The sequence below is a fragment of the Periplaneta americana genome, chromosome 8 (genome assembly GCF_040183065.1).
Source record: "Periplaneta americana isolate PAMFEO1 chromosome 8, P.americana_PAMFEO1_priV1, whole genome shotgun sequence".
NCBI classification, from domain to species: domain Eukaryota; kingdom Metazoa; phylum Arthropoda; class Insecta; order Blattodea; family Blattidae; genus Periplaneta; species Periplaneta americana.
This window is the reverse complement of record NC_091124.1, coordinates 6,900,284-6,914,853: the sequence shown is the minus strand read 5'-3', so window position 1 is coordinate 6,914,853 and position 14,570 is coordinate 6,900,284. Positions and strand designations below refer to the sequence as shown.

General features: G+C 35.7%; 1 protein-coding gene across 1 annotated transcript in view; it reads right to left on the bottom strand.

Moving 5' to 3' along the window:
- Window positions 1–14,570, bottom strand: part of LOC138704435 (WD repeat-containing protein 47) — a 193,905-nt gene that overhangs the window by 30,213 nt on the left and 149,122 nt on the right. The window contains exon 6 of the mRNA XM_069832303.1: window positions 2,007–2,203. Within this exon, the coding sequence (XP_069688404.1) occupies window positions 2,007–2,203 (197 nt within the window). The remainder of the gene's footprint in view (window positions 1–2,006; window positions 2,204–14,570) is intronic.

Genomic DNA, 14,570 nt, shown 5'->3' with positions numbered 1-14,570 from the left:
TAAATAACTGGTAAGGTTCAAGACAGTGTGCAACTGCAACACCTATCTCGTGAATAAGGATCACATCCACATATTCGTCACTTGAAAACATGTTGCAGTGTCTTTTAGCAACAAAGAGTCAAATGCTATGAAAATTATTTTGTAACCATTCAAACATCATGGTCTATATCGTCGCGGTCTCATGCTTAACATTCGACAGGTCTTTGAAATTTAAGTGTATTATTGTTTTCAATTTCTTATGTCGCCGCTCCAATCACTCGCCTCAATTTCATTGTTGCAACCAATAAGCTGCTTCCATTATAAAATGACACCTACTTGTCTAATCCACGTGGACTAAAACCGAGGTTGCAATGTCTTGTGCTGAGGACGAACATTAAGGTATGCGACTAAAAATTATTATTAAGTGTGAAGAATTCAACGTCCTCGTATATGAAACAATAATGATAATAATAATAATAATAATAATAATAATAATAATAATAATAATAATAATAATAATAGCCATTTAACAATATAACAAACTAGTGCTAGGAAGTAGACGTGACAACGTGACGCTTAAGGCTGGTTCACAATAAACCGGAAACGAGAATCGGAACGAAAACGAAAACGGTAAAATTGTTAAAATGTGTACATTTAAATGTGAGCATTCACAATTAACGAAAAGCTTGCCGGAGCCCTGGATCGGGAACGGAGAGTTGGCCAAGTTTCAACTTTGGCGTTCACGTTTCCGATCACAGCCCACTAGATCCATTCTATTGACATGTAAAAGCTATTTTGTCGTATATTTTGTAGCAAGAAGACCGTGACATAACCTATGCATTATTTAGTTTGTGCTATGCATCATGGAGCAAGTTTTATTTGATGAGATTCTAATATTGAGTGTTGAGGAAAATTATCGTGTTTACGATAAGCGGCGCGCTTCGTATAAAGATGAGAAAATGACAGAGTGAAACCTACAGAGAGTAACAATCGGTCGGCAAAATTATGTTTTAAAAGCACACCGCACGTTATTGTATGATGTCGGCATGTTAAGGCTGGTTCACAATAAACCAGGAATGAGAATCGGAACGAAAACGAAAACGGTAAAATTGTTAAAATGTGTACATTTAAATGTGAGCATTCACAATTAACGAAAAGCTTGCCGGAGCCCGGGACCGGGAACGGAGAGTTGGCCAAGTTTCAACTTTGGCGTTCACGTTTCCGATCACAGCCCACTAGATTCATTCTATTGCCATCTAAAAGCTATTTTGTCGCCATATATTTTGTAGCAAGAAGACCGTGACATAATCTATGCATTATTTAGTTCTGTGCTGTGCATCATGGAGCAAGTTTTATTTGATGAGGTTCTAATATTGAGTGTTGAGAAAAATCCTCACGTTTACGATAAGCGGCGCGCCTCGTATACAGATGAGAAAATGAAGAAAATACATATCTTTGAACACCGATCGTAAGTGAATCATATTTTATTACTATATTGGTTGTATTACACACTACATATCCATGCTTCAATTCAATAACTACTGTTGTGTTAATTTTTGTTCTATTACAAATGTTTCTTCTCTAATTATTTTACGTTATGGTAGACTTAAAATAGGTTGTGATAATAAAGATGCATGGGCATATTTATAGTACCGTACCTAATGAAATGTTTCAGTTGAAATTTCGAAGTTGGTTAACCTGGCTGCTTTGTAGTCATGAGAGAACGCCATTGGTCAATTATACACAAATAACATCAGAATGCGTAATATCGACTTTACATATCGTTATTGACATGCATATCGATATGCATAGTCGTCTACGTTCTCGGTTTATTGTGAATCAAAAATTTTCACATTCATGTCCTCTGCTTCTCGTTTTCATTCTGGTTCTCGTTCCCGGTTTATTGTGAACCAGCCTTTAAGCATGAGGCCGCGGGAATTAACGGTGTCATTAATACCTACAATAAGATGTTGACGCTGTAGTATGTTATACTTAGTTTCAGTACATTTTGAGCTATCATTACAAACCGGAGGTCTGACAGCTTGGGGTAGGAGCAGATGCGCAGAGTCTTGGAGTTGGAGCCCACGGCGTACAGCTTCCCCTGTGGATGGAACTCTGCGCAGCGAACAGCCTGCACGTCCTCCAGGGAAGTGACGGCCACGAACCGAGGTCTCCCAGCGGCGCCTGAACTGCCATTCACTTCCGCATCTGCTCGGGGCACAGGCTGCAAGCAAACACAAGAAACTGTAACACAGGGAACGGTGCATATATCCGAGGACGCCCCTATTGTAGAGTGGCCAGATTTCCAGAATAAAAGTGGACACGAATCAACATTTTATCTAAACTTCCATTATTACTTGTGTTTATATAATGTCAGTGAGCAGTAAGGTCCACTTTTATCTATTTCTAAGTAATAAACACTACACTGTTTACAATAATAATAATTATACAAGTGCATAATAAAGTAGCATGGATACTTGGCGTAAGCCATTGTTGACAAATTTTTATACTACAACTAGTCTGGATTAATTAGGTTAACTTATCTGTTTAAAAATTACTTCAGGTTAATTACCCTTGCATCATATCCATGTCACTGTATTCTGAATTTGTTTCATAACAAAACTTTTACCTCATATTACTTTTAAACTATTATAACATTCTTCATGGAGATCAACTGTACAATCTGCATTATATTTCTTTGATGAGTGACTTTGTTGGCCTTTCCTTCAGGAACCCTTTGAAGTTCAATGCAAGACACATTAATCAAAATCCACAGTTAATTCCCGATTTACCACGAAAATCGTCCGTAGCTGCATTTAGATTGGCAACAGGCCATGATTGTTTGGCTAAACACCTGCATAGAATTGGAATATATCAGTCCCCTAACTGCCCATTGTGCAACTCAAACCAAGAAATGGATTCGGAACACCTCAAAATCTGTGCTTCATTGGCTGGTCATGATAATATCTTTGAAAAATATTTGAGTGCAAGAGGTCAAATGATTTTATTGTCAAACGCCTGGCATTAGAAAACAACAACATTTTGTGATTAACATGGCTTTTATGGTTTTAACTGAAAACTGATACCTTTCGTCACACCAAATCCAATTCATCAATGGAAACTCTCTTTCTGATGATGCATTGATGCCAGACATTCCTAACACAAAACTTACAATCTGATTTATGATAAAATAGAAGAAAAATATTTTAACAACAAATTAGGGAAACGGGATACCATATTAAAAATGGGACATTTGGCGTCCCGAGCATACTTTTCTCGGGACAGGGGACAAGAGGCTGAAAAAAAGGAACAATTCCGTTAAAAACGGGACGTCTGGTCACCCTAGCCTACTGTGCGGACGAATTAAGACGATATTGTTTTCTTGGCTACATCCCTGAGGCTCGCCACTCAACGGATGATCAGGGACTCCCTTCTCCCTTTTAACGTCAAACGTTTATGTCGAATGAATAAGTTACGAAAATGTAACATGTGACGTCAGATCCTTAACAACTAGACGCCGTTACCGGGAGGGGGGTGGAGACAAGGGGGACGTGTTCCCTCAATTCAGAGTATGAAAACGATTATCTGCAGATATTTCTAATCATAATAAATAAAGACCTTTAGCAGTTCCTCCCATATAAAAGATGAAAGCTCTTTCCGTAACTTCCTCCGCCTCTTCCCAAGCATCTCTTAAAGTTTTTTTAATAATTATTCTGAATTTTAGGATTTCATAGAATGTCCTTTCTTTGTACAATTCTATAAGGAACTAAATATTTTCTTCACTGCATACAGAGCAGTGGCGTGCAGTAGCATGGCGTGAAGGGAAGCAGTGACTGTATGTAAGCCATTGCTCGACTGGGCTTCGATGCCTGTTGCCTACATACAGGGTTCCCATGGAATTGCTTCCCCGAAAACGTCATCACCGCACGCCGCTGCAGACACGCAACTGTTCACGCCAAAGCGATATGAGTTGCACGGCACGCATCACGGGTATCTTCCCAAATATAACATTCCCGAAATATTTTTCACGAGTTCAAACGCTATTAGTGTATACCGAATCTCACCGGACCGGTGGACATCAATGACGTCACGCTGTAGCGAAAAAGTCCAACAAAACGCTGGAAAGCAGTGGCGTAGCATGAAATTTTGAGTAGGGGAAACTAATTCAAGTTGTCTTTCATGCAATATGAGAAAACGTATTACAAAAATACAGTCTTAAAATAAATAGTAGTCAATGTCAAGTCAGCAGTCGAAGATTGGTTGGAACATCGTAAGTAACACCAATAAGGCATGACCTCAAATGGTACGTAGTAAAATATGATTTCACGGTTTGCACATATTTTTAACAAATAGACACGTATACATATAACATTAGCTCACTCCCTGTCATAGTTAGAGAAATCACAATATTAGTATCATTACATAAGTATGCGTCTGTCTTTTGGTTGTGTCCTTCATTGACAGCAAGGGAGTCGGTCATTTGTTTTTTAGATCACACTTTTGTTCGTAAGTCAGTCTTGATAATAGAATTGTCCTAAAAATTCAAGTAAATTAGTGTCACGAACTGTTATTTCACTCATTATTTATTATATCAGCCACAATGCACACTAACACTTCAACTGAACACAACTGACGAAAAGGGATAACTCGGAAACTACTTATTTTCAAAGTCAAAGCTAGCTTCTTGCTAGCCTTGCGACCAGTGTAGTTTAGTTAGAAAGGGATGGAAAATCTGCGGGTGGGTTACACAGAAGAATGAGTGTAAGAAATCAGTCTGCTTGGAAGCTGGTGTTTGCAGGCTTCTTGTTTACTGCTGCATCACAAATCATTCTGAGCTGCCGCATCACAATATTTAACGTGTAAATATAAATTCTATTAAAATTAATAAATAATTTTGTCCATAGACTGCAGGTTTATTATGAAATTATTATTAACTGGGGAAGCTGAGCTTTTTAGCTTACATTGACGCTACGCCACTGCTGGAAGGTTCAATGGCTATCATAGCGGGTGTACGAGTTGTATGCGCTAAGCTAGCATGCTGTCATCTCGCTTAGAGAAAAAATAGCATGATCGAGTAATAATAATAATAATAATAATAATAATAATAATAATAATAATAATAATAATAATCAGGGAACGGATTTATATGGACTAAAAATATATGAAATATGTAAATATATATGTAGTTATTTTTACCAAAATATGGAATTAAATATGGATTTTTACCAAAATATGGAATTAAATATGGACTTAAAATTATAAAAAAATGACTATGTACGTTAAATATTGGTACATTTTAATCAAACTAAACAAAAAATATAATGGACGTACCTTATCTTCCAATGTAGTTTCAACAAAACACAATTTTTATTGTCTGTTACCATAACAATAGGTTACAAACATTTCTTTCAAGTGCTGAAAAGTGAATCTTCTTCTATTGTCTCTGAGGATAGATTTATACTGACTAAAAGAGCGTTCGACGTCACAAGAAGTAACTGGTACATAATTCAATTTCACAATGTCTGCTGGGGATAAGTCCAAGTTAATCTTCACTGTTGATTCACCACTCATCACAGCAACAACCTTTTGTAGTTCTTCATATCCAGGGTTTTTTGAAAGTACAGTGTCCACCTTAGCTCTTACTGCATCTGCAACTTTACCTCTACCACGATTCAGTTGTTCCACAGTACTGTTTATAATTTCAAAACTTTCAGATAGTGAAAGGTGCCTATTTTGGAGACTTTTGAGCGTTTTTATGATGCATGAAAATGTATGCTGAATGTGAGCTAAGTCATTCTTCACACTTATGTCACAGGTAACTGTTTTCGCAGTATCAATTGAGACTGCATCTTCAGAGTCCAATGCAAGGAGAACATTGTTAATAGAGTCTATATGTTCGGCATAATATTCAACTGCTTCTAGCCATGTACCCCATCTAGTTAAAATTGGCTTTGGTGGCAATGGAATTTCAGGGTACATTTCTTTCAACACGTTAACTCTACTGGGAGCTTTGAGAAATACTTTTTTCACTGATGAAATCAACAAATCTACTTTAGGGAAATTGTCTCTGACCACTTCTGCCACACGATGAAATGCATGCGCCACACAAGTAAAATGAGTCAATTTAGGATATACAACAGATAATGCTTGTCCAGCTTTGACCATATAAGGGGCAGCATCGCTAATAAAGAATAACACATTATCGTACATAATACCCTTTGGCCACAGGATACCCATAGCTTCGTTGAACAGTTTAACTATAGTTTTGTTATTGCACTTTTCTAGAACATCACAATGTAAAAGAATTCGTTCAGAATATTGTTCACTTAACAAACCGATAACTACATTACCAACAAGTCTACCTTCTTTGTCGGGAGTCTCATCAATGGAAACCCAAATTGAACTATCTTTAATTTCATCTCTTATCTTCTGTATTGTCTCATCGTAGATGGATGGAGCATACGTCTTCCTAAGTGTTGACTCATCCGGGATTGTATGTTGAGTATATTTTTCAAGGAATTCCCTGAAGACCTTATTCTTTAGTTTGTAGAGAGGAATATCAGCAGAGATGAGAGAACGGCACAGGTCGATGTTAAACTCAGATCTTACATTCGATGTTGTTGGTTGTGTTAAAAACAATTGTCTCTGCTTGGAATTTAGTTGTTTGTTGGCCTGATGTTTACTAGTTGTAATGTGTTGTTGCACCAGGAACTTTTGTGTAGATGATACTGCACACTGACACAAATTACAAAATAATATTTTATTGTCAGTTGATAAACCATCTTCTTTAAATTCTGAAATGTAACTTGTTAGTTTTGATTTTAAATTGACTGAATGACGTACTTTTGGCATATTTACCGTCTTTATAGTATGATTTACAAAACTGAACCTATGTGTACTCTGACTGGCATTTAACTGTTGAGCTGCACAACTGAAGTCTGTTAAAAATTTTAAATTAAATTAATACAGTTTTGTAACTTACTTTCCCATTGTTGATAGGACTGCTAATTTTCAAATAACTCTGATGTTAAAGGGATTACTGAACATGTGTTTAAATCTCTATTGTTGAAATGTATTTTTAAAAGTTAATGGAATTTTGTTTTGTTTTATTGTTAAACCTAATATAATATGGACTGTTTTATATGAAATATGGAAAATATATGGAAATTAACGAAAATATGTACTAAACTCTAAAATATGGAAAAATATGGAAAATAAAAGTAGGATTTTTCAACCCTACACATTGTGAAACATAAAGATAATGCAAAATATAAATTATATTAGCTTTATAAGTAAATATGTATTTACATATAAATCCTTTCCCTGATAATAATAATAATAAGCCATTAGGCAAAACACACCGCCATGACACAACGTGCACTGCCAATCATTCCGCCCCTTACGAGAACCAATCAGATTCAATGATGAAGGTTGACGGACACTGCCACCACGTCTGCACGCTGATGGAAGCTCTGTAGCATCAATGACGTCATCGCTGAAATTCCCTCGCAGAAACGTGGAATTGTTTTTCTCCAATACGTCTTCATTCATTTTCAGTTAGAAATAGACTGGAGTGAAATCTTTGCTGTAGTACTGGTTTGGGAAGGACATGCTTCCGGCCTGTTCTACAGAACTTTTTCTCTCATAACATGTTACTAATAATTTAAATGACGACGCCTCCCTATGACATCCAGATAAACAGAAGCCTGCATTACATTAAGGAAGCATCAACATTTGTACAATTGCAAGTGGCTCGTATTCAATACGGCGTTGGCACATAATCATTATTAGTAACGGTATGTCAGGATTTAGAAGACGGAATAGATTCCAATAGCCAAGTAGATGCAGTGATTATTGACTTTTCACGCGCATTCGATGTAGTCCCACACGATATATTGTTGGTTAAACTACAATCAACGGGGATTGACTTCAGAGTGCTCCAGTGGATCAAGGAATTTTTAACTTGTTGCACTCGGAGAGTACGGGTAGGGGAGGAATTATCGAACCCAATTGAAATTACTTCCGGGGTCCCGCAGGGGAGTGTCTTGGGGCTCCTTCTATTCCTTGCTTTTGTAAATGATCTGCCAGTTAATATCTTGTCTAGGGTTCGCTTATTCGCGGATGATTGTATGGTATACAGGGAAATAAAAAGTCATGAAGATACTACTCTTCTCCAGAATGACCTCAATAGAATAAACGATTGGTCAATAGCCAACAAAATGAAAATAAATTCTCTAAAGAGCAAAGCCATCAGCTTTACAAGGAAAAGAAATAAAATAGTCGCATCGTATACGTTAGGGGGTGAAACCATTCCGGAAGTTAACAAATGTAAATACCTAGGAATAATCTCGGCTGGGGGGAACACGTTACAGACACAGCGGGAAAAGCATGGAGAGCGTTACACTTTGTGATGAGGGTACTAAGAAAAGGCTCTGATAAATCCAAAGAGATTGCATATAAATCACTAGTACGTCCAGTAATGGAATATGGTGCTGCATGTTGGGATCCTTACAGACTAGAACATATTAAGACACTGGAAAAGATTAAAAAAACGGGCTCTTAAGTGTTGTCGGAAAAATTCACCATTAAAATGGGACACACTCACGGACAGGAGAACGCGAATTCGATTATGCGCACTGTTCAAAACATACAGAGGTGAGCCTGCCTGGAGAGAAATAAAAAATAGGTTGCAGCCGCCAAATTACTCTTCAAGGAACGACCACTCATATAAATTGAGGGAAAGAAGGCAGAGGACGGACACTGGAAAGTTTTCTTTTCTCAATCGTACTATCAGGGACTGGAATGCTTTACCTGCAGACTTACTAAAGGCTTTACCAACAACCAAAAATGCATTTAAAAATAGGCTTAAGGACCTTATTAATAGACGGTAATTATACACAGTATTTAAAGGGTGTAAATGATATGTTGTTATTGAAGTGTTGTATCAGTGAAGAATTATGTTGTGTCAGTGAAGTGTGTTGTATCAGTGAAGAAGTATGTCGTGTCAGTGAAGTGTGTTGAGTAAGTGAAACGTGTTCCTGTCAGTGAAGCTTTATAGTTTATAGTGGCACTGCAAAGAATTTGAACAGTGAAATGTTTTTGAAGTGTTAGTGAAATCAGGATAGAATCAGTGAAATGTGTCGTAGTTCCAGTGCAGTGAGTGAGTTGACAGCGAAATGAGTGGAATGTTGAAAGGTACTTGTGCAGATATGAACATATACTCGTGGGTTTTAGTTCGATCTTAGTTTTAAGATACAAATTAGAATATTTCAAATGTTATTTTAAGTGATCGTTTCATTTAATTTAGTATATTCCCTGTTGTTATTATTATTATTATTATTATTATTATTATTATTATTAAGTATTAGTATTATTATTAATTGTATTTTTAATTAATAAGTTTATTATTGTCATTATTGAGTGTAATTAGTTACCACTGCCACCGGGTATATACCCATTGCAGTGTGAATAAATACATACATACATACATACATACATACACAACGCTTACTTTGTTAATTCAAATGGCATTTATTATATTCCTCCGCTCTTTATCTTAAGAGGGGTATTCGCTGTATTACATTATGGAGGGACGCCCCTTCACCTGCTCGTAAAATCGAATAGTCATTCGCACCTATTTAACCAAAGAATTCTCACAAGGTCTTTTTTGCGACATTATGTCCCCACAACCTGGAACACTCGGGTAGATAGCCTACCCCATTCCCTGTGCATTTTGCTGTTCCAGAGGAACAACGACGTGTAGTGCAACATTACTTTTTATCTAAAATGTTTTTCACGAGAAGAAAAAACAAAACCGTTTTAAAAATTGGAAAAAAAAAAAAAAAAATGTTATGACAATCGAAATAACGCAGAATATCAACAACTTAAATTAGTCTGATAGGGATGTTGTCACTGTTCTTCCGTTGGTTTCGCCTAGCCACTGCACATTTTCTTCACCAAAAGTCAGAACTACAGAGAGCAGAGACTGCAGCTTTTTTGTTCATGAAGGCGGGCAGGCAATCATTTTGACAAAGCAACCTCCCTCTATAAGTTGAGGCACCTACTTGGCTTGTTCCAGTTTACAACTTTTTATCTTCATCCAAAATAAATATCCAAACATCTTTGTTTTCGATCCACCCTATAATGTACACTATAACTGAAATTCTGAAAGGATCATGTACGGTTGCTTTCTTTGTGAGATCATATATTATAAATATTCGTATCAACGTTAAGAAGTTTAATAGTTATGCAATTTATATAAGATGGTACTTTTGATGTTTTCTGAATTACATTTCATCAATCGGATTCATATCTGATTTACAATTCAAAAATCTCATTACATGCGACCTTTTCTGAAATCCTGATGCTTTCTGATTTTGAAAACCCTTAATTAGTCTACACCTGATTTTTTCCTGAAATTCACCTGATTAATCTGAAATATAATTGCTCTTTCTTAATTACAGCTCAAAAAGGTGTAGCTAGTATCAAATGAGTCTCTGAACAAAATATCCGTCATTGACGACGATGTTTTCAAGTCACAAACATTTCCGACATTCTTCAGGAGCGTAAGTTTAACTTATTTTCTTATAAAGATATCGTACATACGTACTACCCAAGACAAAAGAAAATAGATGTTTTGTACTACTGAGAAAAGAACAATAGAACACTCAACAAATATCTTCAAAAAGCAAGAGGCACTGCCTTTGACGAGTTACGGGTTCAACACTTCTAACAGAACGATATCATGGAGACAACTATGTCTACTTTATCTTGAAATTATAGGTGACATTAGCATGCATACAAAAAAGATTACCAACTTTAGAAAAGCTTTTGTTTCTTCATGTGTTATATTGACTTAATCTGTTTACTGTGCATTGTATATTTTTGTTTAGCATAACTGATGAATTGTATATGCTGTAAATTGTATAGTAGTCTGTATAGCTCAACTGATGAATTGTTTATGATTATAAATTGAATTAATGTACTTGATATTAATTGCACAAATTTGTATAGCTTAATGAAAGTACTGTATGCTTGTAAATTAAATTAGTCTGCTTACTTTGTATTGTATATATTTGTATAGTTTTGGCCAATGAATTATATGCGCTTTAAATTGAATAGTAATCTGTACAGCTCTGTTGATAAATTGTTTGTGTTTGTACTTTGAAGTAGTTTGCATGATATGTATTATCAATTTCTGTATATCACAACTGGTTGAATTGTTTATGCCTTAAATGTAATTAACTTGTTTTGTATTATATAGCTCAACTTATGAATGATCGTTTGCGTTTGTAAATTTAATAATCTGATTGGCTATGCATTGTATACTTTTAGTAGAGCCATCGATGTAGCTCAGTCGGCAGACTCGCTGGGCTGCTGATCCGGAGCTGTGTTCGGGCTTGGGTTGGATCCCCTTTGGTTTTTGGTTTCTTCCGAGGTTTTCCACAGCCGTGGGACTGAAGCCGGATGGTCTATGGCGAGTCCTCGGCATCAACCCCTTTGATTTGATTATCTGGTTGGGTTTTTCCGAGGTTTCCCCAACCAAAAGGCAAATGCCGGGTAAAATTTTGGCATATCCTCGTACCTCACCTCATCAAACCACATCTCGCCAAAATATTGTAAAAAATTGCACAAAATTGTAAAAATTGTAGAAAATTACTAAATTGTAAAACTGTAAAAATGTGTAAAAAATTGTAATTGCAATATTGTAAAATTTTGACTTGTTCCACATCTTAAAGCTTCATTGCTCATGTAAGATCTATGGAATAAAATAAATGAATGAATAAAATGAATGAATGAATAAAAACTTCGATAAAGCACGAGTTACATTTGTAGATATTTTCAATTAGTTTCGCTTAGAAATAAAGTCGTGGAGTCAAGGAAAACTTTCCAGTTTTGGCCAAGTATCAAAACCTAAGATTGTGTAGTCCCTACAATGCAATAGAAGGGCAGGAATGTGAGTAGGAATATTTGATAGCTGGTTCAACTGGGTCAATATCACATCTCAACAAATATATTTCCATTGCACAAAATTTAATTTCATATTTGGTATATTTTAAGCAGCAATCCTAGATCCCAAAACCAGAATATGCAATTCACAGTGGGGCATATGGTTTTCCATATAAAAAATTAAATTCCTACCCGTACCTATCCTAGACGAGACAAAATGACAAATACTTTCCGTGTGAGCGGTTCTGTCGAAACGGGCTATGCCAGGACGCAGTGAAAGTTGAGACGAACGCCGGAAGAGAAAGTGTTTCGGCTAAGGGATTTAATGTACATCAGCGTGCTCTCAGCAGCACAAAAATGCAGTGACTGAAATAGCTGCACGGATTTACGACTGCAAACGGTATGATCATCATCATCATCATCATTATTATTATTATTATTATTATTATTATTATTATTATTATTATTATTAGCATAGCTGAAGTTGGTTTCAACTAACAAACAGGCACATCAGCAAGAGAAGTAGACATACACGAACCCTCAAAGAAAATTACGATTACTACACAACTATAGAATTCTACACCACAACTGTAACATGCAAAGGCAAGAGTCGACTTTAAACCAGTGAGATGATATTTCTGAAGTAACAAGACAAGGTTCATTAAAAATGAAATCATAAGAAACAATCACATATGAATCCTATAGATTCAAAATCCCCTATATCCATTTTCACAAATTGAAGAATTTTGACAGTAACTGGTGACAAATAGAAAGAATTTTCAACCTTACAATGACTTTTAACAAACCTTTTTCTTTACATTTAATGGGTTTTCGAATTCGAACTATATAAATCATTAGAATTCATTCTTAGCAAGCAATATGTGGGCATAACTCCATTGAAATACTACTTGACTCCATTGAAATACTACTTAATAATACTGGAATAAAGGACGTCGATTGTACAAAATTTTTAGGAATATGGATTGATTCCAACCTCACGTGGGAAAGTCATATTCAATTCTTAACTGATAAACTAAGTCGTTTGTGTTATGCTTTCCGTGTCCTAACCAATATAACTCCCAAGGAACTACTTAGAGCAGTTTACTTTGGCTATGTTCACTCTGTATTATCATATGGGATAATTATCTGGGGGTCATCATCAAAACTTGCACAAGTGTTTAGACTGCAAAAGAGAATATTGAAAATTATAAAGAAAGTACCTATTCGCTCGGATAGTAAAAAAATATTCAAAGAGTTTGATATTTTGCCCCTACCTTGTATTTACATTCTTGAAACAGTCTGTTTCATCCACCAAAATTATGATAGTTTTAAAATAAACTCTGATTATCACAACTACAGCACAAGAACATGCAATAATTTACATTTTAATCATCATAGGTTATCCAAAAGTCTCAATAGCTTATCACATACAGGGATAAGACTTTACAACAAACTCCCTGTTGAAACTAAAGCCCTTAGCTATGCTAGATTTAAAAAGTCAGTGAAACATATTTTACTTTTCCACATGCCTTTTACTGTCAATGAGTATCTTAGTTTAGCACTCCAAATTTAGCTCACAGTAGTTAGTATCTCCTTTTGTGTTTACTGCTCTTCTTTTCTATCTGATTCATGTCTGGGGTGAGACTGCCCAAGAGGATAAGGAAACCAAGAACCTTGTACAAGTAATGGTCTGAAGAAAACTGTGGAGAATTGACTTCATTACTGAATGTATTGATTGTATATTATTTGTATATTATTGTAGATATCTTGTATGTCGGAAAAACATGTATGTAACCGCATATTTATTATGTATTCACTCTGACGATGCCATGAAATCATTGTATTTCCTAAGGCTAATAAATATCTATCTATCTATGAATAAAATGGTCTTTAGGGGGTTTTGAATCTAGAGGATTCATATTGAAAAGCAGCTGTGATGAGGCGTATGAATTAAGAACACAGGACTATTAAACAAAAAGCGTGCTTGAAAACATCAGTGACTAGTGGACGAAATTAGGCCATATTCACCATACACCAGGCACATGATATAAAATTAACGCTACAACACTTCGCAAAATATCACAAAATGGCAAGTTAAACAAAACAGATCCTAATGAGTTTCTGTAACGATCTCAAAAACTCTTGTGGCAGGAACATCAACTATAAATATGCCTCCAATCGAAAACTTCTCCCTCAGATTCAGATCTACATCTGCTTTGCAACAAGTAACGACATGGTAATTTATTTCTGGTAATCTCATGACAGTCCTTTACGTCCAACACTGATAGATTTTGTAAAGGAATTTTAAAAAAAAACTGATACCACTTCTCCCTAGAATCATAATTAACCAAGAACATAAAATAACTATTAGGTAGTAATGGTCGAATATTTTTTCTGATTTCATTTCATAATCAACCATTTGTTCATAGCTACGCACGCTACTAACACAACTCATATTCTTTATGAGGCATGTCGCCATTGTTAGTGGTCAGTTTACATTAGTTCAAGCATGTAAAATCATAATTTTCTGTCGACTAAGTTACATTTTGTGTATTTTAATTTTGAAGTTTGTGCGCGAAACAGATTGACAAAAATGGAAAATTTCGAGCTTCTTGCTGTCATTATATATTTCGTAAAAAAGA